The sequence below is a fragment of the Hippocampus bargibanti genome, linkage group LG09 (assembly GCF_051943395.1).
Source record: "Hippocampus bargibanti isolate YZ-2025 linkage group LG09, ASM5194339v1, whole genome shotgun sequence".
In the NCBI taxonomy this organism is placed as follows: Eukaryota; Metazoa; Chordata; class Actinopteri; order Syngnathiformes; family Syngnathidae; genus Hippocampus; species Hippocampus bargibanti.
In genome coordinates this window covers 5,773,293-5,800,855 of record NC_142742.1, presented here as the reverse complement: position 1 = coordinate 5,800,855, position 27,563 = coordinate 5,773,293, and the positions used below count along the sequence as shown (strand labels likewise).

At 40.1% G+C, this 27,563-nt stretch overlaps 2 protein-coding genes and 1 long non-coding RNA gene across 3 annotated transcripts in view; 2 read left to right on the top strand and 1 right to left on the bottom strand.

Annotated features, from left to right (window-relative positions):
* peli2 (pellino E3 ubiquitin protein ligase family member 2) overlaps positions 1-13,176 on the top strand; it is an 18,293-nt gene extending 5,117 nt beyond the window's left edge. The window contains exons 2-6 of the mRNA XM_089004004.1: positions 1,487-1,616; positions 4,066-4,167; positions 5,436-5,633; positions 5,820-6,008; positions 7,945-13,176. Coding sequence (XP_088860130.1) covers positions 1,487-1,616; positions 4,066-4,167; positions 5,436-5,633; positions 5,820-6,008; positions 7,945-8,523 — 1,198 coding nt within the window. The 3' untranslated portion in view covers positions 8,524-13,176. The remainder of the gene's footprint in view (positions 1-1,486; positions 1,617-4,065; positions 4,168-5,435; positions 5,634-5,819; positions 6,009-7,944) is intronic.
* Positions 6,021-27,563, bottom strand: LOC148893440 (uncharacterized). The gene is made up of 3 exons (XR_016115938.1): positions 27,402-27,563; positions 25,437-25,585; positions 6,021-6,492 (listed from the first exon to the last, which is right to left on the bottom strand). It is a non-coding gene; the product is annotated as an uncharacterized LOC148893440 (long non-coding RNA).
* Positions 22,451-27,563, top strand: part of tmem260 (transmembrane protein 260) — a 38,992-nt gene continuing 33,879 nt past the window's right edge. Inside the window, exons 1-2 of the mRNA XM_089004003.1 lie at positions 22,451-22,750; positions 25,838-25,869. Coding sequence (XP_088860129.1) covers positions 22,627-22,750; positions 25,838-25,869 — 156 coding nt within the window. The 5' untranslated portion in view covers positions 22,451-22,626. The remainder of the gene's footprint in view (positions 22,751-25,837; positions 25,870-27,563) is intronic.

Genomic DNA, 27,563 nt, shown 5'->3' with positions numbered 1-27,563 from the left:
TTTTGAGTTTATACAGTCAAATCAATTCTTGAGCAAGTTGCAGATTGAGTCATTTTGGCCCTTGGACCTCCAACACACACACACACACACACACACACACACACACACACACACACACACACACACACACACACACACACACACACAAAACGCAGTTTTAAGAAATTCTCCAAACTGATCATTTAGACAACATGCGTTGAACTTGCCTTTCACCAATTTACAAAGTTGTCACATCAGCGTAGGAGTCTCGGCGGGCTGCAGGGTGCGACTCTGCGTAGGTGACGGGCAACATTGTAGTAATGTCTGTAATCCTCACCGCTAAGCATTGTCGGGTAAATCCTTTTGTCTGGCAGAGGTTAAAAAAAGAAAGCCGTCTTAATTGGAGTGCAGATAGCGAGCACAGGTGGCGGTGACATATTGTTGTTAGCGGTTTTAAATTTGAAGCCTGGCTTAGTAATGGTTGAATGTGTTGTTGGATGGATTTATATCAATTGGTTGTTGGGTGTGACTGTCACCTAATTCTACTGGTTATTACAGAGTATGTCAGTTGGACGTTTCTGGAAAAAAGGTCAATTTTCAGACAGTTGGCGTTGAATGTTTCTAGGTTAGGAAATGCCACATCAAACAATGCCTTTGCTCATTGTCATGGCTCCATTTAGTTTATCTAAATGATGCTTATCGGCTTTTTTTACGTGACAAGTGGTCAAATGGGCCTACCGGAGCGAGTGCAGACTGTGGGGTATTACATTGCGGCATTCCGTTACAAGGCACAGCAACACAATAAGATCAAGTCCTGCGTTACCTTTCAGTGGGTGGCTTGTACTCCTGGCTGACTTTTATTCCATTTCCTAAATATCCATATGGAGCATTATTAATTATAATCATATAGAATTCAGAATCAGAATACCTTTATTCGTCCCGCAATGGGGAAATTTGCAGTCCACAGCAGCAATTGAAGAGGGATGGGGTTGGGGTGGGAGTGAAAGGATAGAAAACAAGATATTCTAAGCATAACAAAATAAAAATGTCAACTGTATACTGTGCAAATGTAGATGTTCAAAAACCGTTCTATAAACAAGACTGTACATAGTGCAGAATCAAGAAAAATTGATTATACAACAAGTTCATCCATTGATTATTCAAGTAGCCTTACCTGCTACTGATCTTTTTTTATTCATATTTCCCACAATAATCACTCATCACCTGACGTGAATCTCCAAAGTGACTCCAATGCTGCACGATCAACTATTCCCACCAACACAAATCATAGAGTGCATTATGTAATAAGCAACTGCATCCAATGTCATGCTTGGTGTGCTAGATTTTGAAACGCATCTTTTTTACTCTCATGGTTTATTTGTTATATGATAAGAAGAATTGTAATTCTCCTAAACCCGTAATTCCCACTTGACGCACCCCGAAAATCCCTATTTACAATTTTTTTTCGGACCATGTATTGACAATCCTCCCCTTCTTTTGACGACAGGTACAATGGCTCCCTGCCCAATGGGGATCGCGGAAGACGGAAAAGCAGATTTGCGCTATACAAGAGGACCAAAGCCAACGGCGTTAAGCCGAGCGCCGTGCACATCCTCAACACACCCCAAGACAGCAAGGTACATGTTTGACAAGTGGGAAAACACAATTACCCATTTGTGTTTTGATTTAGACAAACATGTCCGCTTAAGTAGTCCTCAGCATCTGTTTTCCTCAATGAATGAATGAATGCACATGAACACTGTTTGTCGGCACATCTCATTGATGATAACACTCATTCTTAGTAAGGCCTCACAGTTTACTTATCTTGCCAATAACCGCCTGGTCCAGTAAAACACATCAGCCTCCCTGCATTGCTCTTTTTGTGCGCCTGATTAAAATGCCAAAAGACTTGCTTACCTTTGTACCCTTTGAGGGCCCATACTCGACACATTTGCCCGTAGTTTAGCATCCTGGCCGCGAGGCCCATAACGCTCATTTTACTCTTACCATTGTGGAATTTGACCCCTGATGCCTATCGATTTTGTATAGCGAGTCTTTCAATGCAGAGAATCCATTGTTGTGATCTATCAAAGTTCAATACATATACAGTGAGACCTCAACTTACGAACTTAATTGGTCCTCACACAGAGTGTGTAAGGCGAAAATTGTGTATTTCAAAAAACATTCCCATAGGAAACCATTAAAATGGGAATAATCCGTTCCCGGGTTTCCATAAAATATACTTTTCAACTAAATAAGCCTTAAAACTACAGACAACATACCTTATTCTATGTATAATAAATGTGCTATTGTATTGTAATGAAAGAAATACACTGCATTGTATCATAAAGTCACTTTATTTACATTTGTGATGGTCATTTATGGCTTGATGGAATGGCGTTGGAGGTCGAAGGTCAAAGGGAATTGCTGTTTGGAAAGAGAGGCGCATTACATGACGACTGTAATTACATAAATAAACTGTGCTGTAAAATAAAGTTTTATTTACCTTTTTGATGGTCGTTGATGGCTTATGGAAGGAGGGTCACCTTCCATAAGGACTGTTGGTAACTTAACCTCTGGTGCTGTTCGGTCGTGTGCTTCCGCCGAAGATCACTCCGCCAGCCGTGGTGGGTGTGTATTATGAAAATTGTGCTTATTATAAGGTTTAATTGTCATAAATTTGACGTTTGTAAGACAAAAAGTTTGTAAGTTGAGGTGTTTGTAAGTCACTGTACATTAGGCCTGTCATCTTAAACACCAAACATTTTAGGGTATATTTTCCCAGAAACGATCACACTAATTTATTGTCTTTGGTTATTCTTATGCCACTGTTGTGCATAAGAATGTATCATTTTTAAGAGCAATTAATTTTGAATTCTCAGAAAATATAGAAATGCAGATAGGATAGGTCAAACATCACAAACATATTTTTTACGGTCCCAATATTTTTTAATTAATTAGCTAATTAACGCATTCACTGTCAGACGATGTGCAAAATTGTGTCCACTCCAGTGCCAGGGTTTTTGTCATTGTCACTCAAAACCCACAGAATTTTTTAGTTCAAAGGTTGAACGGATACTTTTATAACTACACCAACATTCAATACAATATAAGAAACCTTAGACTCCTTACTTACAAAATTAATGGGTTCTAGAAGAAATTTCTTCACGAGAATGTTTGTAAGTCAAGACGTGTTTTCCATGTAAAAGCCCTAATCCGTTCCAAGGCCCTCAAACATACATGTTTTCTGAAGCATAAAATGCATGAAAATGTATAATAAATACACTTTACAATGAAATAATTGCACACTTATTGTTCTTGAACTACATAAACATTCAATGCAGCGTAAGAAACCACAGATTCCTTCTTTCATCAGAAAAAAATAGTTAATTCCTGAATTATATGGGTCTGGAGTTATCTGAGCTTGAAACGGGCGCAGCGGTACAAAATACAATACAATACATAAATATTGATTTATATAGCGCTTCAACAACAGCTGAAGCTGGAACAAAGCGCTACCATGGACAAAAGTCGAATGCTGCCTTCCCCGCTCGTGGAAGTGAAAACATTGCCAGAGGTCTGACCAGTGCTTTATCGACACCCCCTGCCCCCACACATGAAAAACCAAAACCCGAACGAATCGGGAATGGCAGCGAATTAGTTAAATTAATAGATTGATTAATTCATTCGTCCTTGCCGTCAGGCAAAACACAACTTGTGTGAGACCCCCAAAGTGTGATGACAGTTGTCCCTAACCCGAAAGCGGCGGCACCGTTGACCCACTTTCTTCCTCCTTTTCTCCCGCACGTCACAAAGGCAGGACATTGTTTATCGGGGGGTGTTTTAGGGGGGGGTGGAGTGGAATTTTGTAGATTAGAGTGGCATGTGGTAAAGCGTCTGGAAGCTGAGCGGATCTAACTTGCATTGAGCCCGTCTGGTGGGTCAGCAAGTTGGAGCTAACTGAGGCCTATGTGCAGTTAGTTTATGCTTGTTTAATAAACATCCGGAAGTGTGTACGGTTCCTCACATCCCCCAAAAATAAGCATCAACTAAGTGGCTTGTATTTTATTTTATATTTGATTATAGGCTGTCAACTCCAAAGGCCAGCACAGCATCTCATACACGCTGTCCCGCAACCAGACAGTGGTGGTGGAGTACAGCTATGATAAGGACACCGACATGTTTCAGGTGGACTACTTTTTGCGTGGTATCAACATCTTCTGCTTAATTGTGCATCTTCATTTCACTGTGATCGAATAAGGAACAAAAATAAATAGTGTCTGAATTTTGACACATTAAAACCTTTCCAAATTAGATTTTTTTTTTAAATGCTGTTCATACATGCTAAATATTCTTGCACATCTGCTACCAGTACAGACGCTCCCCAACTTACAAACAAAACATTTGAGTTACAAATAACGGTACATACGAACATTTTTGCGGGTACAGTATGTTGAAAAATGTTCTGACAGAGATGCTGTAAGTTAGATTTTATATTACGTGCCTTTTTCCGGCCGCCCTCGCTTGCGATTGGCTGCGTATTGTGACGGACGCCAAGGCTGACCAATCAGCGCTGAATTGTTGCCAAGACTGACCAATCAACGCTGAAATGTTGCCAACGAGTTTCGGCCCCGATGCACCGAGCTCGCTTACGATTGGCTGCGTAGAGTATGTGGGCGGGGAGGAAATCCCTCTTGCCAGTTGACACTCCAGGAGGACGCGAATGAGGATACATAACAAAAAGTAAATGCTGCTGGCATGACATACACTTCACCGTTCAGTGTTTGACTTAAACATACATTCCATACAAAATATTGCACTGAAACAACTTACGAACAAATTCACCTTACGAACGACCGCTCGGAACGTATCTCGTTCATAAGGTGGGGTGCATCTGTACTGTGATTGGAAAGTGTCCTTGAGAGATTTGAAAGGTGCGTAAAAATAAAATTTCTTATTCTTATTCTTATTCTTATTCTTATTCTTGTTCTTGTTGTTGTTGTTGTTGTTGTTGTTCTTCTTCTTCTTCTTCTTCTTCTTCTTGTTCTTGTTCTTGTTCTTGTTCTTGTTCTTCTTCTTCTTCTTCTTCTTATTATTATTATTATTATTATTATTATTATTATTACTGAAGCTGCTGGTACGTCATTGAATAACTTGCCAACAGCCATTACTTTTTGTTATGCATCACGTCCTCCTGGAGCGTCAACTGAGAAGAGGGATTTCCTCCCCGTCCCGCCCACATATTCTACACAGCCAATCGTAAGCGAGCATGGCTCCTCCTCCTCAGAGCGTCAACTGAGAAGTTGATAATTTTTCGACATACTATACCCGCAAAAATGATCTTATAACTCGAATGTTCGTAAATTGGGGAGTGTCTGTAATTACATAGTGATATTTTATCAGATTCGTGTTTTGTTTGGTTTCTGAACAATGTCCCTCTTCCTCCTTGCTAAAAGATTGGCCGTTCCACTGAGAGTCCCATCGACTTTGTGGTGACAGACACAATAGCAGGAGGCCAGGAAGGCGAGGAGACTCCCATTACACAGAGCACCATCTCACGTTTCGCCTGCCGGGTCGTATGTGAGCGGAACCCTCCTTACACCGCTCGAATCTTCGCAGCAGGATTTGACTCATCCAAGAATATTTTCCTCGGGGTAATGACTAGTAATACCATACAGTTATCTTTTTAATAGACGCCACCTGTCCTGAAAGTGTATGCGTAACATTCAGTGTGTGTCTCTTAAGAATTTTTAGTGAGTTTAATTTCATGAAAACTCACCGCGTCACATGAAACTCCTGCGGTAATTCAAAGAAGGCATTTTTTTTTCATTCCCCCACAGGAAAAAGCTGCAAAATGGAAGAACCCCGATGGTCAGATGGACGGTTTGACAACCAATGGCGTTCTAGTGATGCACCCCAGAGGCGGATTTACGGAAGAATCCAAACCCGGCGTGTGGCGGGAGATTTCTGTGTGTGGGGATGTTTACACACTGAGAGAGACGCGCTCCGCACAGACTCCAGGCAAACTGGTCAGTGCTTGTTAAACATACACATTGTGTCATGTGTGCTCCAGTCCGTTTTATTAAGACTCTCCTTTCATCAGAAAAAAACTGTTAATTCCTAAATTATATGGGTCAGGAGTTATCAGAGCTTGAAATGGGGGTGACTGTACAAAATGCAATGCAATACATACATAATGGTTTATATAGTGCTTTAACAACAGCTGAAGCTGGAACAAAGCGCTAAAATAGACAAAATGGAAATGCTGCCCCCTTGTGGGAAAGAAAAACATTGCCAGAAGCCATGAAAAAAAAAAAAACAAACAAATTCGGGAATACGTCTGTAAGCTCTCAGTCGTGCAGGAGTGGTCCATCGATGAAAAGGTTTCTTCAGCCGTCATCTGTACTTCTTCGAAGGTGTCGGACGTTTCGCTTCTTCTCCGAGATGCTTCATCAGCGAACTAAAATCTTTTTTCTGGTAGTTTTGGTCCTATATATATATCCATATATATCCCTACAAAAATAGAAGTAAACCATTAAAATGAGAATAATCCGTTCCCATGTCCCAATAAAACATAATTTTCTACTGAACAAGCCTTAAAGGACAACCGATATCATTTTTTTGTTTCCTAACTGACATCAGGAAAAACGTCTTATAGCATCTAAAATACCCAAAACACGCAGGCTGATATTTTTAGTGAAATGCAAAACACCAATAAAAATGACTTAAGGTGTCCAAAATCTGCAAAAAATTGAGCTGCGAATTGGGCATTTTCAGAAAGTCCCGCCCCCAGTTCGTGACGTCACGCCAAGACGTCTTGTCTTGCTCGAGAATCAAAACAATGGTTTCAGATTCGGACAATATGCTTTCTTGTTACACATCCAGTTATGAATATGATTCAAATAGTTCTGAAGAGGAAAGCATACATGTTTGCAATCGATTAAAGAAGGTTTTCTGGGTCGTTTTGATGGCTCAAGACTGACGTGTAGTGTCACAGAAAATGCAGGAGATGGCGGCAGAGCTTCGTGTAAGGAAGTAATCAGCCCGTTTCCACATGCTGATTAGTTCCTTACACGGAGCTTTGTCGCCCTCTTCTGCCTCTTTTTGGTGCAACACAAAGTTTTCAGACCAAACAAGTATAGCAAAAGGCATTGACGTGATGGACGGACTGCTACAATGTGTCCTTTTTTCGGTCAGGGGCGTTCCTTCTGTGACGTAGGGTGAGGATTTGTCACCAACTCAAAAACAAGACTTCCGGAATATTCAGCGCGAGTCTTAAAACGTAAAATATAGCTATATGGGTGTAATCTTTGTAAAATACGCTCAGTAGAAGTCATTTGAAGCCATTTTACAAATTATGGACATACCTTGTCCGACGTCGGTTGTCCTTTAAGAATGTACTGTAAATATGTGTTGATGCAATACAGCTACATATATCAATATACCTTTCTTGATACTTGCACTATGTAGTTTTTTTATGAAACGGTTTTGCACATTTACAGTATACATTCTCAGTCTGCTGACATTTTTACTATGCACAGAATATCTTTATCTTTATATCTATATTCTATCTTTCCATCCTTTCACCCCCTACCATCCCACCCCCTTTCAAATTGCTGCTGTGGACTGCAAATTTCCTCATTGTGGGACGATTAAAGGTTTTCTGATTCTGATTCTGAATTACATGATTTTTATTCATTGAAGGTGCGCCTTATAATCCGCTCCAGAAAATGTGCTTTAGTGTGTTTTAGGGGTAAAACAAATTATAACGTATTTTGTAATGTGGCCTCTGGATTGAACATTTTCACAGGTTGCCTGTGGCTTCACAACGGATCGTTTCAATTCTGACATTCTCACATTTCCGCATTGGTTATCATGTTCCAACTTGCTGAGAACAACAAACAAAAATGAGCACCTGTATGAGGAAATAACATAATGTGCTAACATATTTTTTTGGGTCTCCAGGTGGAGAATGAAAGTAATGTCCTCATGGATGGTTCGCTGGTAGATTTGTGCGGTGCAACCTTGCTGTGGCGCACCGCCGAGGGTCTCTTTCACACCCCCACCCAAAAGCATCTAGAGGCTCTTCGCCAGGAAATAAACGCGGCCCGTCCCCAATGCCCCGTGGGTCTGAACACCCTGGCCTTCCCTAGCATGCAACGCAGCCGCGCCCTTTCTTGCTTGGAGGACAAGCAACCTTGGGTGTACCTGGCGTGCGGCCACGTGCACGGTTACCACAACTGGGGGCATCGCTCGGAACAGGCGCCCAATACCCAGCGAGAATGCCCCATGTGCCGAGTGGTCGGCCCTTACGTTCCGCTCTGGCTTGGTTGCGAACCCGCTTTCTACGTGGACACGGGCGCTCCCACACACGCCTTTGTGCCGTGCGGACATGTTTGCTCGGAGAAATCTGTGAAGTACTGGTCGGAAATCCCTCTGCCCCACGGCACCCATGCCTTCCAAGCCGCCTGCCCCTTTTGTGCCACCCAGCTGAGTCTCAATCAGGGCTGCTCCAAGCTCATTTTCCAAGGCCCCGTGGACTGATACCAAGGGGGCGGATTCTGCTCTTGGAGCACAACATGCTGTGAAACTCTTGAGATTATTTTGTTTCCTTTTTCCCTCACATTAGATCCTCCACGGGAAACTCAGGTGGTGGTGATATTATGGATTCTGAAAACTCTGCCTGGATACTCTGTGAAGGCCAAATACCGGGACCCTTCCCTTTCCAAAACCAAATACCGTTTCAGCTATCCTGCCAAGCAATTGCTTTAAACAAAATACGCTCCAGCACTGGTGGCCTACATATGATTTACAGTAGCTGGCGAATTTTATGCTTGAGGTGGGAAAGAAATGATTGTTTTTAACTTTTTTTATTACTCTCAATAATAACAACCAGCGTGTATAGGCAACTTCAATATACAGACGCTCCCCAATTTACGAAAATTCGAGTTGCGAATGATACATACGAACATTTTTGCGCGTACACTATGTCGAAAAATGTTCGGACAGAGATGCTGTAAGTTCGAGCTCCCCAGTCGACACTCCAGGAGGACGTGATGCATAACAAAAAATAATGGCTGATGGCATGTAATTCAGTAATTACCTGCCAGCAGCTTCTGTAATGCCTTACTGAAGACCCGATGATATACAGGTAACATCCGATTTACCACTGGTGCGAGTTACGACCATCCGCACTTACGGCCACGACCGCCAGACCCTTTTTTTGTTATTCTACGGCTAGGACCGCTACTGTGGCAGCAACGCTATTGAGATCTGCAGCGTGTTTGCGATACATTTGGTAGAATAAAAACTCGAGATGGTCCTTCTTGTTCAGAATGATCAAGTAGGATGTTTATTTGCCGGAGCACAGAGAGCAACAGCTTCTCTCAGAATTGTATAATAACTATTTTTTTTTTAATCGCTGCCAAAGGACCGTATGTAGCGTTGTGGCTGTGTTGCCAGATGCGCTCAACATTCAGTATGCCTCATTTATCATAACAGAGAATATTACAGCATTGCACAAAATGAGGATACAAAATAAGTGTTTCTTCACAAACGCGTATGACAATTTTGTGATGGGCAACGCCGCCACTGCCTCTTTGATACTTTTTTCCTTTGGCGTCTGCCTAAGTCCGAGCGTGTGTGTTGGGCGACCTCTTCTGGCTTCTCCGTTAGCAGGGAGAGCGATTTTTCAACAGCGTGTATGCATGAGAAGCCATGCGTATTTGGGTCAGCAGAACCCAAATGAAAAAATGACACTAAAAGTTCTAAGACTTATCATTGAACTGTAAGCAGTTTGGTATAAAATAGTATTCAATAGAAAACGTTCTTTAAAAACAACAGATTGACATTGTATACTATTCTGTCGTATAAACCTCGCGTCGGCCATTTTGAATGCTTTTCGATTTACGACCGTTTGATTTACGACCGCTTCGTCGGAACGGAACCCGGTCGTAAGTCGGATGTTACCTGTATGTCGTCATACTACGGTAGCTGTGAATTTATTTTACGACCATTAAAGCGTCTGTGTTTTAGACTTTCCCGTTCAGTGTTCAGCTTAAACATACATTCCATACAAAATATAGCACTGAAGCAATTTACTGACAAATTCAACTTACGAACGACCGCTCGGAACGTATTTCGTTCGTAAAGTGGGGAGCGCATGTAGCTTCTGGTGGAGCCGAGGTCCCCTAGCTAGGCAGCTGGACTGTCGGCTTTGAGAACCTCCGATGCATCTCATGTACGTGTCGTTTTGGACCCCTAACCCCCTTAACAGCATCTCCTAACCCTACAGAGGTTGCATTTTTATATGTGTAATATACAGTCAGAATTCAGTGCCTCTACTCCCACAAAACAGTGGGAATATATTTCACAGAAGAGTATTTAGTTGAGGGCAAGGCAATGCCCCGCTCACACTGATCCATCACCACATTTGTATCTGACAGAAGAATTATTTTCCTACACTGAGGCCCTCGCACTGTTTTGAATGCAAATATTAATATATTTTCCTGCATAAATAATTTGTGCGAAATTGTTGTGTGTGTGTGTGCTGGACGCCATGAGTGCCCTTTGGTTTTATTTGAAAGAAAGGCCCTGCATCATTTCGCCCCCCAGATACAGTAAAGTCCCGGTTATATCGATACTATTTCTATGCACGCACGGAGAAAATTACATGCAAACAGGGTCGGATATATTGATAGTCCCGGTTATATCGATATTTTTTCGGACTCCCTTGAATATCGATATAACGAGACTTTACTGTATTTCCCCTGAATTCTCGACGAGGACCTGGTAGGCCTTGACGATGATTGTACTGGATTACAGCTTCTTGATAGACTAGAAAGATCACACCTGATACTGTATAGCGAGCATCATGCATCCCTGATAAGTGTGTCTGGGTACCACACGTGTACTGCACAGTTGTTAGCTTCATCCTACTTGCTGGCTTCAATCCAGCCAACCGGGATAGCCAAGAAACCCGGGCATCGCCTCAGCAGTCATGCAGAGATTATACCAAATATAAGGAGGAGCTATTTTTCTCTCCGCACGCAAGAAGCAAAAGTGGTTCTGTAAACAATCCCCTAAACCAGGGCCGCTACGGCGGCGAAATGTTAACAGCTTTGGTTTCTTAGTCGCCTGCACCAGCTCCGTGGGAATAATGATATTATCTCACATGATGCCAAATTTGTTCTTTTGTTTTCACGGATGACTCAAAAACCAACTAGCGGATGAAGTGAAAGTTAAAAAGAATGGGGATAAATCTGTGTATTCTTTTTTTGTGATGTTAGCTTAACAGACTGTGTCCCCGTGTTGGAGAATATTGGCAACAATACATTTGCAAACAATACATTCAAAATTGGGACTCGCTTCCAGTAGCTGCATTCAAGTTGTCTTCCAAAACTACGGATGACTGAGAGGCAAAGCCAACTTGAATTCCTTTTCCCCCAACAGAAACTTCCTTTTAAAAGTTAAAGCAACTCGGCTCACAGGTGACGCCATCTTGTCACATTAGACATAAAAAGCCGTCGCAGAGGTGACGCCATCTTGTCACATTAAACATGAAAAGCCTTCGCAGGGTCAACAACTCCTCCTGCCACGTCCCAGGCAGTAAGTAGCATTCCTTTTCTGCACGTTGCTTCAAGAAGAGCGTGTTCCCCAACAGCTGCCTCAAACATTCGTCCTTTCGTAAACATGGGTGGGGCCTGAAAAAAAGATTGTTTGCGATGTTATGTCCTATAGGAACCGTGTAAGCAAGCCATAGGACGCACTGATACAGACAGTACTTCTTTCAATGAAAAGAAAAAACAAATAAAATATTTTTAAAACTAACCTGCAAAGACGCCTTTTACTTTATCTGCCTCCTTTAATGGATTTTAAAAATAATTTTATCGACGGGAGTACTTGTACTGTAACTACATTAAGTAGCAGCACACTTGCATTGCTGTTTCGTCATTTTCCTCATGTGAATTTCCTGAGCATCTTTTTATTTCCAAAATGAATTTTTAGAGATAACAGCCAGCGTATTCTTGAAGACGGTTTTCGTCACATATCATGTATGTATTCTTTTTAACTGAATATCACGACCATCTCAAAATTCATTGGCGATTACAGTTTGAACCGCAAGGGGGCACTGTTTCATCAACAATGCGGAATTTTGGTATCATGGCAAGGGTCCTGCTCAGAAAACCTTTTTTTTTTAAATCACAAACGGAGCAAAGATCAAATTTTAGGAGAACTTAGTAGGCCAAATAAACATGCGGTAAAACCGCTTCTCAGTGGATCCTGATTTATCAAATTGCATCTCGAAATGTAAAGTCTACTTTGGTTGAATTGAGTCTGACCATCTCGCACTGACACAAATGAATAATAATACATTTAATTTATTAATTCGCCTTTTAAAACACCCAAGGACAATTTACAATCAAAAATAACAATGGAAAAATAAACAATACTAAATTATGTAGCAAATTTTGTAAATGCAAGGTTCCCAGACAATGTGTAAGGTGAAAAGTGTGTATTCCAAAAAATAATTTCCCATAAGAAACCATTAAAATGAGAATAATCTGTTCCCAGGTCCCCATAAAACATTGGTTAATTTCCATCTCGTGGAAAATATTTACACTTTCTTCAGCCTAATAGCAGCCAGGAGGCCCAGAGTAACCCCTCTAATTTCAGAAGTGTTACAAGTTGAAAGAAATATCTTGAAAAAAAGAGGCCCACATTTTGAAAGTTACTACCTCAACTTACTTTGAGCCAAAGGTGGGGAACACCCAGTACTGCTGCTATCAAAAACCAATCAAAGCACGCTAGTATGCGTCCTGTAATTCATGAACCAGCGCTAATGTTGGTACGCGGACATTTCCCCATCAGTCTTGTGACATCATCTTTCCTCCAAAATAATGATAATAATAATAAGAAGAAGAAGAATACATTTCATTTATAAGCGCCTTTCAAAACATTCAAGGTCACTTTACAGTCACAGTTAGATAGCTATCTAGCTATCTGGATTGCTATCTGCCTAGCTAGCTAGCTAGATAGCTATCTATCTACAGTAAAGTCTCGTTATATCGATATTCAAGGGAGTCCGAAAAAATATCGATATAACCGGGACTATCGATATATCTGACCCTGTTTGCATGTAATTTTCTCCGTGCGTGCATAAAAATAGTATCGATATAACCGTGACTATCGATATATCCGATATCGATATAACGAGACTTTACTCTATCTATCTATCTATCTATCTATCTATCTATCTATCTATCTATCTATCTATCTATCTATCTATCTATCTATCTATCTATCTATCTATCTATCTATCTATCTATCTAGCTAGCTAGCTAGCTAGCTATCTAACTGACTGTAAAGTGACCTTGCTATCTACATTGCTAGCTTGGTAGATAGCTATCTATCTAGCTAGCTAGGTAGATATCAATCTAGCTATCTAGTGAGCTAGATAGCTGATAGCAAATAGATGAACATAGAGGCAAATAAATCCATTCATGCGTGTTTGACAACTTACATAAAAGACAAAAGGCACCTGTTTTTTTTCCTCAAAAGAACCGCCGAATGTCAAAAGAAGAAAGATGGCCTCCATTGTCGTCTTTTTCTTTCTTGATTTGATCAGCTGTGGGATTACTCCGGTTAAATGTGTCTTAATTTAAATACACCGAGTGAAAATTGGGATTTGTTTTGAACCCAAAACTGAGACGACGCCACTTCCTTATCCTGAATCTCCCAATCCATGAAGGAAAATCACCTGCGACGATTAAAATGCACTTCATGTTCAGTGGGCGTCCTGACTCTTAATTAACTTTTTCGGAGTTCTCACGTCTTCACGTATTTTTTTTTTTTTTTGTGACAGACAGAAGGTGACACTATAATGCTAATTTCCATCTCTCTGTCGGTGGCTCCCCCTGCTTTAAGCGAGCCACTGTTATGCAAATAACCCAGCTTGATGTAATATTTCTTGATGTTAAAAGCCAAGTTCACGTGCTTTAGTGACGCGGCTTTGGATGATAGCACGAGCAGCATCACCTTCATCATCCCAATTAACCTCTTTTAGGATGCTTTAATTTATAAGCCTACCGCGTTTAATTTGCGGCACTTCTATGACAGTCACTTACAAAATGATGCTGAGATTTTTGACCGTCGGCCTTTCGCGCTCATCCTTTATCAAAAGTATCAAAGGGTAAAGTGAACCGGTTGAAAGAAACGATGTTGCTTGTATTCACTGTCGTGCTAAATTATTGAAATGAAAAGTGTCATGATTATGAAGATAATGTACTTTTTCAACGCAAAAAAAAATGACGCTGCACAGGATGTTATGTTCCAGCATGTAGCCGAAGCTAATTGTTTTCAGATAGGAAAGTGAGAAATAACGCTCATTAGCCTTTGCATGAAGTGAATACAAGCGTGTGTGGCTGCCGCTGCTCACCCACAGAAAAATTGATCCTGTGCCTGAAAAGTCACCTTTAGAGTTTTGAAAGGCGCTTATAAATGGATTATTATTATTATTATTATTATTATTATTATTATTATTATTATTATTATTATGACATGGCCAAATGCAATAAAATAATATCTAACAAACAGCCTTACTTTCTCCGTATGTTAGCATAACATATCCTAGCATGCTATTGTGTAAGTAATGACAACAAATGACAGCAATAAATATGTTCCCGAATTTGAAACAAGAAACCCATATAACTTAGGAATAAACTTTTTTTGTGATGAAAGAAGAGTGTCTAAGGGTTCTTACGCTCTATTGAATGTTTATGTAGTCCTAAAACTCAATATTCTACAGGTCCTGGAATTCAAGTGACAATGACAAAAACCCTGGCACTGGAGCGGACACATTTTTGCCCGTATTTCCCTTTTTTTCCATGTTCTTTAATCGATTGCAAACATGTATGCTTTCCTCTTCAGAACTATTTAAATCATATTCATAACTGGATGAGTAACAAGAAAGCATATTCTCCGAATCTGAACTCTCTGAAGCCATTGTTTTGATTCTGGAGCAATGCAGTGTGTGACCAATAGTGACGTCACAAACAAGGGGGCGGGACTTTCTGAATCTGCCCTGTTCCGAGCTCATTTTGTGGCCGTTTTGGGCCACTTTAAGTCAATTTTATTGGTGTTTTGCATTTGACTAAAAATATCAGCCTGCGTGTTTTAGATGATGGTATAAAACGTTTTTCTGATGTCAGTTAGGAAACAAAAAAATGGTGTCCTTTAAAGGACAACCGACATCTCCGGACAAGTTGTGTCCATAATTTGTAAAATGTCTAAAAATGACTTCTACTGAGCGTATTTTACAAAGATTCCACCGCATATAGCTATATTTTACGTTTTAAGACTTGCGCTGAATAGTCAGGAAGTCTTGTTTTTGAGTTGGTGACGAGTCCGTACGGGACGTCACTGAAGGAACGCCCCTGACCGAAAAAAAAGGACACATTGTAGCAGTCCTTCCATCACGTCAATGCATTTTGCTGTACTTTGGTCTGAAAACGTCGCGTAAGACCAAAAACAGGCAGAAGAGGGTGACAAAGCTCCATCTAAGGAATTAATCAGCCTGTGGAAACAGGCTTTGTCACCATGTTCTGCCTTTTTTGGGTGCGACATTTCCCACCCCTGATGCCTCAAAATGACACGTAATAAATTCTTTAATCGATTGCAAACGTGTATGCTTTCCTCTTCAGAACTATTTGAATCATATTCATAACTGGATGAGTAACAAGAAAGCATATTCTCCGAATCTGAAGCCATTGTTTTGATTCTTGAGCAAGGCAAGACGTCTTGCCGTGACACCACGAATGTGGGGGCGGGACCTTCTGAAACTGGCCACTTCCGGTTTCAAATTGAAGTACTTTTTAGACACTTTAAGTCATTTTTATTGGTGTTTTGCATTTGACAAAAAAAATATCATACTGCGTGTTTTGGGTATTTTAGATGCTATAAAATATTTTTCTGATGTCAGTTAGGAAACAAAAAAGTGACGTCGGTTGTCCTTGAAGGGCTGTAACAGTGAAATCACCAACATTATATTATTTGTAAGGGTAAGAAAATGATCGCAAAATCTGAACATCATTTTTTACACGTAATAATTTGACATTTTTACAAGAGGTGGATATGCATACATTACTCCTACAAAAAAAAAAAACATTTTTAACAAACCTGAACATGTGAATTGTATTTTCGCTGCTTGCCTCTATGAAGTGTCAAAAGGTCTTGAATGAGTCAATGCATCTTCAGAGAGATTACTTCTCCTCTGTGATCTGCTACTCATTACAAGAATCAGGGGGGGAGGGAGACTCAAACACATCTAATAACAGGTTGGACCGCTGTTCCTTTGTAGCATGTGGCTACCTAAATGATCCCCCCCGAATCAGATAGATGACGAGGATAAAGCGTACCGTAATCGACATCTTGCACAATGGAACATAATGGTCCAAAGAGGAAGAAAATGGAGCGTCTGGTGCTCTCATAGCCCCGAGCAGCACACCTACTAGAGAGAGCAATTAAAATGAGAGGATTCAATTTTGTTAAGCAACAGGAAGCTCAGATAAATCACCTATCTGGTTTCCCAGCAGAGGATACTCCTTCATTCCAAACGTTGTGTTTGATATATTATTTGGTAAAATCAGCTGGCTATTTGGCAGGGTGTGTAAAAACAACCCTCCTTTTCCCCAATTATGATTATCGCAATCATTTCAGTGGGAGACGAACTGGAGGGAGGAAAATATTCACCGCGTGGAAGCAATATGTTTACTTTTGAAGTGATAACAATTTAATTAGGACCGACTCAATAATTAAAGTATCTAATTTGGACGTGTGCCAACATCAGACGTTGCACTTTAATTATAAATAAGTCTTGTAACTCATTCTCTGCCAGACGTGCAAAAATGTGTCCACTCCAGTGCCAGGGTTTTTGTCATTGTCACTCGAATTCCAGTTCCCACAGAATATTGAGTTTTAGGGCTACATAATAATAATAATCCATTTCATTTCTAAGCGCCTTTCAAATCTCTCAAGGTCACTTTACAGTCACAGGATAAGTTTTTCTGCGGGTGAGCAGCGGCAGTCACATGCGCCAGCGTTCAACTAAACCCGAAAGTAACTCAAATAGATGGAAAGCTAACTAGCTAGTCAATCGATAGCCAAAAGAATACTAGGTAGATAGCCAGCTAGCTAGATAGTCAATAGATAGCTAAATAGCTAGATAGCCAGCCAGCCAGAGCTAATAGAGAGCAAATAGCTATCAAATTATAATAATAATACTAATAATATACCATTAATAATAATATGAATAATAATCCATTTCATTTATAAGCGCCTTTCAAATCTCTCATGGTCACTTTACAGTCACAGGATAAACATTCAATACAGCGTTAGAAACCTTAGACTCTTCTTCAGAAGAGTCTTCATCAGAAAAAAATAGTTAATTTCGAAGTTACATAGATCTGGAGTTATCTGAGTTTGAAATGAGGGCAGCTGTCCGAAATACAATGCAATACACACATATTGGTTTATATAGCGATTTAACAACAGTTGAAGGTGTAACAAAGTGCTAACATGGACAAAAGGCAAATGATGCCCCCTTATGGAAGATAAAAAAACATCGTCAAAGGTCTGACCAGCGCTTTATGGGCACCCTCGCAAGAAAAACCAAAACCCGAAAAAAATAGTTAATTCCTAAATTATATGGGTCTGGTGTTATATGAGCTTGAAATGAGGGTGGCTGTCCAAAATACAATGCAAGACATACATATTGGTATATATAGCGCTTTAACAACTGAGCTGAATCTGGAACAAAGCGCTATCAGGAAAAAAAGGGAAATGCTGCCCCCATGTGGAAAAGAAAAAATAATGCCAAAGGCCATGGCCAGCGCTTTATTGACACCCTAGCATGAAAAAAACCAAAACCCGAACCAATTCGAGAATGGCGCTCTACGTCATATTTTCAATTCCTGAATAAATTTGTGAATGGCAGTCAATGAATTAATTTGTGGAAGTACCATATAAAAACACTAAAATGTGTAGCTAACGCTGTTAGCATGCTTATCGATGCAGTTAACATAATAACACAAAACAAATATGAAATTCCCGGTATGAAATCTTGTGTCTTTGCGGGGGCATGAATGTTTGTAGGGTTATGAATGAGTGCAATGTGCTTGTGTAGCACATTCAGAAAAGGGGCTTAAGTGGATTACACCTCATTTCATGGATGCTTATAGTAAGATTAAAACAGATATAGACATTCTAAATCTGATAGATTGAATTTCACTCATCCTTTTACCTCCTCACTGCATGTGTGTGTTTTGAATGTAGTATTTGTAGATATACAGTAAAGATCAACAACCATCACGTATACTGTGACTTGAGAGTTTTGAAAGGTGCTTAGAAACCAAATGTAGTATGATGGGAATGTTTTTTTTTTCCCATGCAAGACTTTGATTTTCTTGATTGTGAGAGAGTATTTTGGGATTGGACTTGAGCTAGCTAGCTAATAATGAAAATTTCCCCCTTGTGGGACTAATCTATCTATCTATCTATCTATCTATCTATCTATCTATCTATCTATCTATCTATCTATCTATCTATCTATCTATCTATCTATCTATCTATCTATCTATCTATCTATCTATCTATCTATCTATCTATCTATCTATCTATCTATCTATCTATCTATCTATCTATCTATCTATCTATCTATCTATAGTATTATCTGTCCAGTTAGCTATCGACTGTATTAGCTATCCATTAGCTATCTAGCTAGCTTTCCATCTATTTGAGTTACTTCCGGATTGAGTGAACGCTGGTGCATGTGGCTGCCGCTGCTCACCCGCAGAAAAAAACGATTTTGTAACTGTAAAGTGACCTTGAGAGTTTTGAAAGGCGCTTAGAAATGAAATGTATTATTATTATTATTATTATTATTATTATTATTATTATTATTATTATTATTATTATTAATAATAATAATAATAATAATAATAATAATAAAGTGTGCATCTGCCTCGAAGATCTCAGCTCAGGGGGTCGACCAATATCCCAAAAAGGATTGAGTTCAATCTCCACTCCATATGTAACATGTGTACATGGGCTCACACGTAATCACATTTAATCTGAAACTATAATGAGTTCCATAGCTATTACAGTCAACTAATGTGTATTAATAATGGTGCCATATGGAGGGAGGCACTTTTGGTAATTCCTCTTTTTCAACAAGCTGCCAATAAAAAGGCCATATTAGCGAGAGAGTGGCTTTAATCCAGCAGACCTCTCATGATGTTGCTATATAGTGAGACCTCAATTTACAAACACCTTATTTTACAAACTTTTCATCTTACGAACGTCAAATTTATGAAAATTACACCTTATAATAAGCACTATTTTCATAATACACGCCCACCACGGCTGGCGGAGTGATCTTCGGCGGAAGCACATGACCGAACAGCACCAGGTTAAGTTACCAACAGTCCTTATGGAAGGTGACTCTCCTTCCATAAGCCATCGACGACCATCAAAAAGGTAAATAAAACTTTATTTTACAGCACAGTTTATTTCTTTAATTACAGTCCTCATTTAATGTGCCTCTCTTTCCAAACAGCAATTCCCTTTGACCTTCGACCTCCAATGCCATTCCATCAAGCCATCAATGACCATCACAAATGTAAATAAAGTGACTTTATGATACAATGCAGTGTATTTCTTTCATTACAATACAATAGCACATTTATAATACATAGAATAAGGTATGTTGTGTGTAGTTTTAAGGATTATTTAGTTGAAAAGTATATTTTATGGAAACCCGGGAACGGATTATTCCCATTTTAATGGTTTCCTATGGGAATTTTTTTTTTAGATACACACTTTTCGCCTTACACACTCTGTCTGGGAACCAATTAAGTTCGTAAGTTGAGGTCTCACTGTATTGTGCTTTTATCATTTTAGCTTTCGCTTTGATTTAAAATAATGTGTACATATTTAACATACCTGACATACCTCTTGGCTTTAACCGACGACTTGGGGCGGTGAATAGAGGACCAAAACAAGCCGGCTGCCATTTTCTTTTAGGAGAACGGGCTCGTTCGTGAACGACACATCATTCATTGTGGTAACTCCGTGTGTATCCCGAAAAATAGTTCGTATGCCAAGGTAAAATTCTCATACATTTAACATTCGTAAACCGAAACGTTTGTAATCCAAAGGGTTCGTAAACCTAGGTATCACTGTACAGCAATACGTCTGGTCGACGGGTATGATATTAACACAAACTGAGCATTTCCGAATGTTTTGCGCTTGAATGTTATTTTCTCGCGCACTCAGTGTGTTTGCAGAGTAGACTTTATGACGTGCCTGATTTCACTCCCCTTCATCCTCGTCGCTCCCAAATTCTTCCTCACATCCCACTGCTAGCCAACACCGCAGCCCAGCGGATCACCACGCATGGATTAGCTGTGACATCACACTGAAGAGATGGCTGAGCGAGAGGAAGGCCGAGCACTCGGGTGTGTGTGTCAAATGTGTGTGCGTGTTGGAGGCTGATTAGACGGTGAGGGTGGCAGCGAGTGGGAAGTAAGGATTAGGCAGCCATTGGAGAGTTGGCTATAGGTGCTGACACCACTCCACCCCACCGAGGGCTCAATTTACTGACGGATCAGACTCATTTATAGTGGGCGGGGATTATTATCAGTTCAGGGGGGGGGCATATTTTTATTACACTAAGCCTTCAAACTATATGGTCACAATGTGGAGATATTTAAAGGACAACCGACGTCACTTTTTTGTTTCTTAACTGACATCAGAAAAACGTTTTATAGCATCTAAAATACCCAAAACACGCAGTATGATATTTTTAGTCAAATGCAAAACACCAATAAAAATGACTTAAGGTGTCCAAAATCTGCAAACAAAAAGAGCTGCGAATTGGGCATTTTCAGAAAGTCCCGCCCCCAGTTCGTGACATCACGCCAAGACGTCTTGCATTTCTAATGAATCAAAACAATGGCTTCAGATTCGGAGAATATGCTTTCTTGTTACACATCCAGTTATAAATATGATTCAAATAGTTCTGAAGAGGAAAGCATACATGTTTGCAATCGATTAAAGAAGTCCTGTGTCATTTTGAGGCATGTGGACTGCAATGTAGCGTCCCAGAAAAGAGGCAGAAAATGGCGACCAAGCTTCCTGTGAGGAATGAATCAGCCCGTTTCCACAGGCTGATAAATTCCTTATATGGAGCTTGGTCGCCCTCTTCTGGCTCTTTTTGGTGCAACATGATGTTTTCAGACCAAACAAGCACAGCAAAATGCATTGACGTGATGGAAGGACTGCTACAATGTGTCCTTTTTTTCGGTCAGGGCTGTTCCTTCAGTGATGTCACGTACGGACTCGTCACCAACTCAAAAACTACACTTCCGGAATATTCAGCGCGAGACTTAAAACGTAAAATATAGCTATATGCGGGGGAATATTTGTAAAATACGCTCAGTAGAAGTCATTTGAAGACATTTTACAAATTATGGACACAACTTGTCCAGAGACGTCGGTTGTCCTTTAAGTATGCCTAGTCAATATCAATGGCCAGCCTCGTATTTGGAACGTGGTCCTTAAATGGGCACCATTTAAACATGATGAAAATGCTGCACCCTTTTAGCCTTCATGTGTCGCTATATTTAATGCTATATAACAATACAATGCAATACATATTGATTTATATAGCGCTTTAATAACAGCTGAACCTGTAACAAATCGCTCTACATGGACAAGTACCACATACAGGAAATAAAGTAGTCACAAAAACAGCCCATTATTAAAAACAAAGTATTCTATGCACAAAAGCACATCTCAGGTGCTCAATTTGACCCACAAAATATTGGGGTTAAATTATTTACAATTAGTGATTTTCCAAACTATCATTTTTTTTTTATTTGTAAAGGACACTGATTTGCTGTGGCGACCCCTTGAAGGGAAAAGTCGAAAGGAAAAGAAGAATTTACCTGTGGTTTTATTGTTTTGCTTGATTGCTCTTTATTGTTATGCTCTTGATTGAGTGTTGTGAAAGGTGCTGAATATAATGTATTATTATTATTATTATTATTATTATTATTATTATTATTATTATTATTGTATAATACAAATCAAATTGAACGTGCTTTATATAATTATTTTTAATTTGTATAGCGTGGTCTTTGAAATTAATGGTAAAACCAAATACTAGCGGTAGTCTCGCGAGATTCTCTCACTGGCGCGGATAGGTCACTTGAAAAGAATAGCTTATAAATAAAATGTATTATTTTTTATTGTAATTATGATTATTCGAGATATATAATGCAATTATGAACGTGCTTTATATAATATTTTAATTTTTACAATTTGGTTTTTGAAATTAATGGTAAAACCAAATACTAGCGATAGTCTCGCGAGATTCTCTCACTGGCGCGGATACGTAACAGGAAATGAAGAGGTTCAATTTCGGTCTTCAGCCCCGACTGTTGTGTCTGCATTTTGAGTTAAACGATGTAAACGCAATGCGTTAAGGAATACCAATTTCACGTAAACAGAGTCGCACCGAGCTTGTAGGTAGAGCATGGGTCGCTAGTTGTTTTACGTTAACCTCCGAGTGTAAAAAAAAAACGGTTGATGTCCATGTCAACAATGGCCCCCGACCAGAGGACGAGCTGGATATTAACTGGTGCAACCGTCGCCTGTGTGCTTGCTCTTTATGTGCCGTCTGTGCAGAGAACAGTCCCCGGTGGAGATTCAGGTTGGTTGCTTACGACAGTCAGAAAGCGAACTAAGCTTCCTTGTTTCAAGTCACGTGGGTTTGTTGTGTTTTGGGGAGCTGCTCACGTGGTCCGTTTTTTAAGCTGCATTGAGGCATATTCGCTATATTTTTGTTGTCATGGCAACCGAATATTGGAGCCAATTACAAACTGTCTTATTACCCCAAAGAGAAAAAAAGTGTCGTGATGTACATCGACATACATACTGGACTGTTTGGCACGAGTACAAGCTCTCGTGCTAGGCTAACGTGCCTTCCAACTTTTTCCTGTAATGCACTTTGCCAAAGAATGCTTTGCACATTTGCAGAGAGTGTTTGGTTGAGATAGTCAAGTTACAGATGTTTAAATTGGACAAATGAAGGCTCTGCTGCTGCTGCTGCTTGTTAGCTTTGCAGCGGTCTGACGTACAAGTTGCGGAAAGAAACGCGCATTTGCACATTGCAAGCGTATGAAAAGCTGAGCCAGATATGAATGCGGAACGATGAGGGGGGAGAGCTCCAAGTAGCCCGCCTGCTTTCGTGAATGAGGATGTGTGTAAAAAAAAATGGCCAGCCCCTTCTCCACAGTGTTTAGGGACGGTGCAGGATGCCCACTCTGATAGTGCCAGCTGAATTCCCCAGGTCTCCCGTCTCCGTGTCCTAATCTCTTTATGGTGTGATGTGCCCTGGAGAAGTTTGAGCACAGCCCCCTCAGGCCTACTGTTGTCTCGGAATGTGGAGTGTGGAAATGATTGGGGATTACGGCAAGAGACCGGTGTGGGTGCCCAATGCTCCACTATCACAAAGACTCTTGGCAACCTCGCTGCTCCCCCGTCGAGTGACTGGCTTCCATTTTTTTTTTAGGCGGGTTGCAGAAACGCATTCTGAGATTGCTTTTGCTCACTCAGTTTGATTTCCGTTCAATTGCCCAATGCTCAGGGAAAATGAGGCGCTGACGAAGAAAATGTGGAAGCGGTGGCAAGCATATCGCTTGCTGCTTGTGCCGGGTGGTTGAAACGGAGCTGGAAAGTGTTTATAAGCGGTGCAGGTGGAAGAGTTCTGACTTCATGCTCCATTAGACTGATAAGAGTGAGGGATCCTGTGCCACCAAATGTAGGCATTAAATCACCGTCGCACTACACCATCCAGTTGAACGGTTGTTGGAACGGAATGTTTTGATAAAGCAATAAAATACTCAATAATATTATATATATTTATATATATATATATATTTTTTTTTAGTTTATTTCTTCAATGATAATACCATAGCACATTTATTCTACATAAAATAAGGTATATTTTGTGTAGTTTTAAGGCTTAGAAAATTAGAAAGTAGAAAATTATGTTTTATGGGGACCTGGGAACGGATTATTCTCATTTTAATGGTTTCCTATGGGAATTTAATTTTTGGGATACACACTTTTCGCCTTACACACTCTCTCTGGGACCCAATTAAGTTCGTAATCCAAGGTATCACTGTACTTTTTATTTGTCTCTTTTGGTATTCCCCCTGCAAAATTAAAACTTCATTTTTTTCTACTTTGTTTATTTCAAACATTTTCCATTGTGAGACAAATATGTTTTTTAAATTGTATGTATTTATGTCTGTAGTTGTTTAGGTATTTATTTATTTGTTTAATTATGTTTTTCTTTGTTTACACTGTCATTTTATTATCTAGCAAAGAGGACTGTAAAGTGTCCTTGAGAGTTTTGAAAGGCGCTTATAAATGAAATGTATTCTTCTTCTTCTTCTTCTTCTTCTCCTTATTATTATTATTATTATATTATTATTATTATTATATGAAAATAGCACGACGTTAGTCATGTTTCTTAAAAAAAAGGACACTATGACGTCACATAATCTATTGAAGCAGAGGGCGGAATTTCTCTCTAGTGCCGCTAGAGGGTGCTGTTACGAATCCAAAACCTTTGTCAGTTAACCTGAGCTGAATTTCATTTTTTTTTACTATTTTTTACTTGTATAAATAACCACCAAACCCAACCATAAATAGTACGACGTAAGTAATGTTTCTTAAAAAAAGGCTGTGATGACGTCAAATAATTTGTTGAAGCAGACTGGATTTTCACACGAGTGCCGCTAGCAGGTACTGCCACGAATCCAAAACCTTCATCAATGTCAGTTAATCTCAACCGAATTTCAATGTTTTTATCGTTTTATTACTTGTATAAATAACCACCAAAGTAAAAAAATAGTACGACGTAAGTATTATTATTATTATTATTATTATTATTATTATTATTATTATATGAAAATAGCACGACGTTAGTCATGTTTCTTAAAAAAAGGTCACGATGACGTCACATACTCTGTTTAAACAGACGGTGGATTTTCTCTCAAACGCCGCTAGATGGTGCTGTCACGAATCCAAAACCTTTATCAGTGTCAGTTAATCTGAACCGAATTTCAATTTTCATGAGTGGGAGATGCAAACATTTGGGTGAGAAATCAACATAATTTGAAACGCTCTGGGTGTATTCTGGCACAAATGGGTTTGTGCCCAGCTACATTAAAGCTTGCTCAAATAGCTTTTAGGAATAGGGGTGTGTGTGTGTGGGGGGGGGGGGGGGTGTTTGTGTGTGATGGAGACATTTTTTTTCATTCATAGTCGTGCCTCACACAGAGCTTGTCATGAAATTGTGCAACCGCTTCTTTATTTTTCCAGCTTACCTCATTCTGTGACTGTCACCGGCGTCGCCTTCTGTCTGGTTGTGCCCAACGGACTGAAGGCGACGCTGAGACGCCGACGGAGAGACGCGTGGAGAGTGGCAGAAGAAAAGACCCCCCGACGCACGGGGAGGGTGCGACTGGGAAGTATTCTTCTCAGATCAGCATATGGGGGGGGGGGGGGGGGTTGCGTCAGGGGAGTGAGAGAGGCAAGCATTGAAGAGAATGAGCGTGCCGCTTAGGAAATGTCACACTGGGAAAGATTTGCAGGTTTTGATCCTAGCAAATTAATGCAAAACCCCAGCGCAAGTATTTGATTTGGGAAAACTTTGGGAACAGACTTGTCTCTTAATAATAATTATTGGGTTTACATTAATTTCCTTTGGCCATTTCTCTTTTCACAGGAGAGCTGATCACCGCCGCCTGTGAGCTGGGGGTAAGCATTAGCGCTATTGTTTAATCAATTCACTCATTAACTCTTAGAAGCATTAAGCAAGTTTAATTAAGCATGGGGGCAGAAAGCAGATTAAATTCAGTTTTAGTCCACAGGTTTCCCCCACACACACCACCACCGCCACCCCCTTCTTTTCTTTACACTTATTTGACCAAGTTGCAAGTAGAGAATGCTATAATTTGCAACCCCTTTTTTCAAATCCAATTAAAGTCAATAGTCAGACGATGGCTTTTGTAGGCTTTGCCTTATGTACGGTATAAGGCTTATTATATCCACCCCTCTTTTTTTTTAATGTGTGTGTGTGTGTAAGCCGCAAAGAATGAACTAAATCGGGTTACAGTTATAATAAGTTTTATTATTTAATAAAGTTTATTATGCCGCTGTGATCCTTTTAGGGAGGCTGTGTCGAAGTCACTATGCCAGTAATCCCGCTGTTAGGTCTGCGGTCCGTGTGGCCTGCTTCGCAAGCGCCCCCGAAGGCCTCACAGGCTCCCCTCCCATGTCCCAAATTGCCCATTTTGATCCCAAGAGTTCTTCCGCCCTTTTTTTGTCTTTCTGCCCTTTTTTTTTAACTCAGCGATCCTGTACTAGAATTCACAATTTGAACTCTCATTTCTTTCCCTTTGCTTTGCCCATCTGGTGTCGTTTTATACCACGTTGATCGTACAAAGTACAGTTATACCTTGGCTTACTAACTTAATTGGTTGCCAGCCATAGTGTGTAAGGTGAAAAGTGTGTACACCAAAAATTAATTTCCCATAGGAAACCATTAAAATTAGAATAATCCGTTCCCAGGTCCCCATAATTTTCTACTTTATAATTTTCTAAGCTTTAAAACTATACAAAATATACCTTATTTGATGTATAATAAATGTCCTATGATATTATAATTAAAGAAATAAACTGTACTGTATAATAAAGTCGTTTTATTTACCTTTGTGATGGTCGTTGCTGGCTTGATGGAATGGAGTGGTCGTTTTCATCAGCATTAAACATTTGATGAGGAACGTAACCGTCTTTCATCATCTTGAGGAATTATCCCTTGTAGGTGCTTTCTCCGTGATAATTTGATCTAGTTCCTCATCAATTTGGTTGTGCTTAGCTGGGTTGATAGATGTTTGCATCAAGTGTATAGATGGCTTGTGTGGGTTATTTGTGGAGCCTGATTGATGGGATATTTTTACCTTGCAGTCTACACCCTGCCTTTGAAAGTTGAAACTCTCACTGTCGTCTGCCTGTCTCTTTAATGTTTAAACCACCGCCCCCCTCACTGCTGAGTTCTTGACCAATCACGTGGCTTTAACCAAAGACTCGGGGTGTGGAATAGAGGACAAAAACAGTCGGCTGCCATTTTGTTGTTAGAAGAACGGGCTCGTTCGCGAACGACACATCACTCATTGAGGCAGCGCCGTGTACGAAAAAAGTTTGGATGCCAAGGTAAAATTTTCATAAGTGTAACGTTCGTAAACCGAAAAGTTTGTAAGCCAAGGGCTTCGTAAACCTTTTCAACTCACCTTTCCGCACTGTGTTCATTTGAAGAGGCGCTCCTTCTTTCTGCCAGTGTGACTCGTCTTATCGGTTGGCAGGAAATGAATCTGTCTTTAATGACTGAGCTCTTATCTGGGCGAAGGAGACTTAGCGGCTAATTGCTGTGATTGCTGAGATCTCCCCAGACG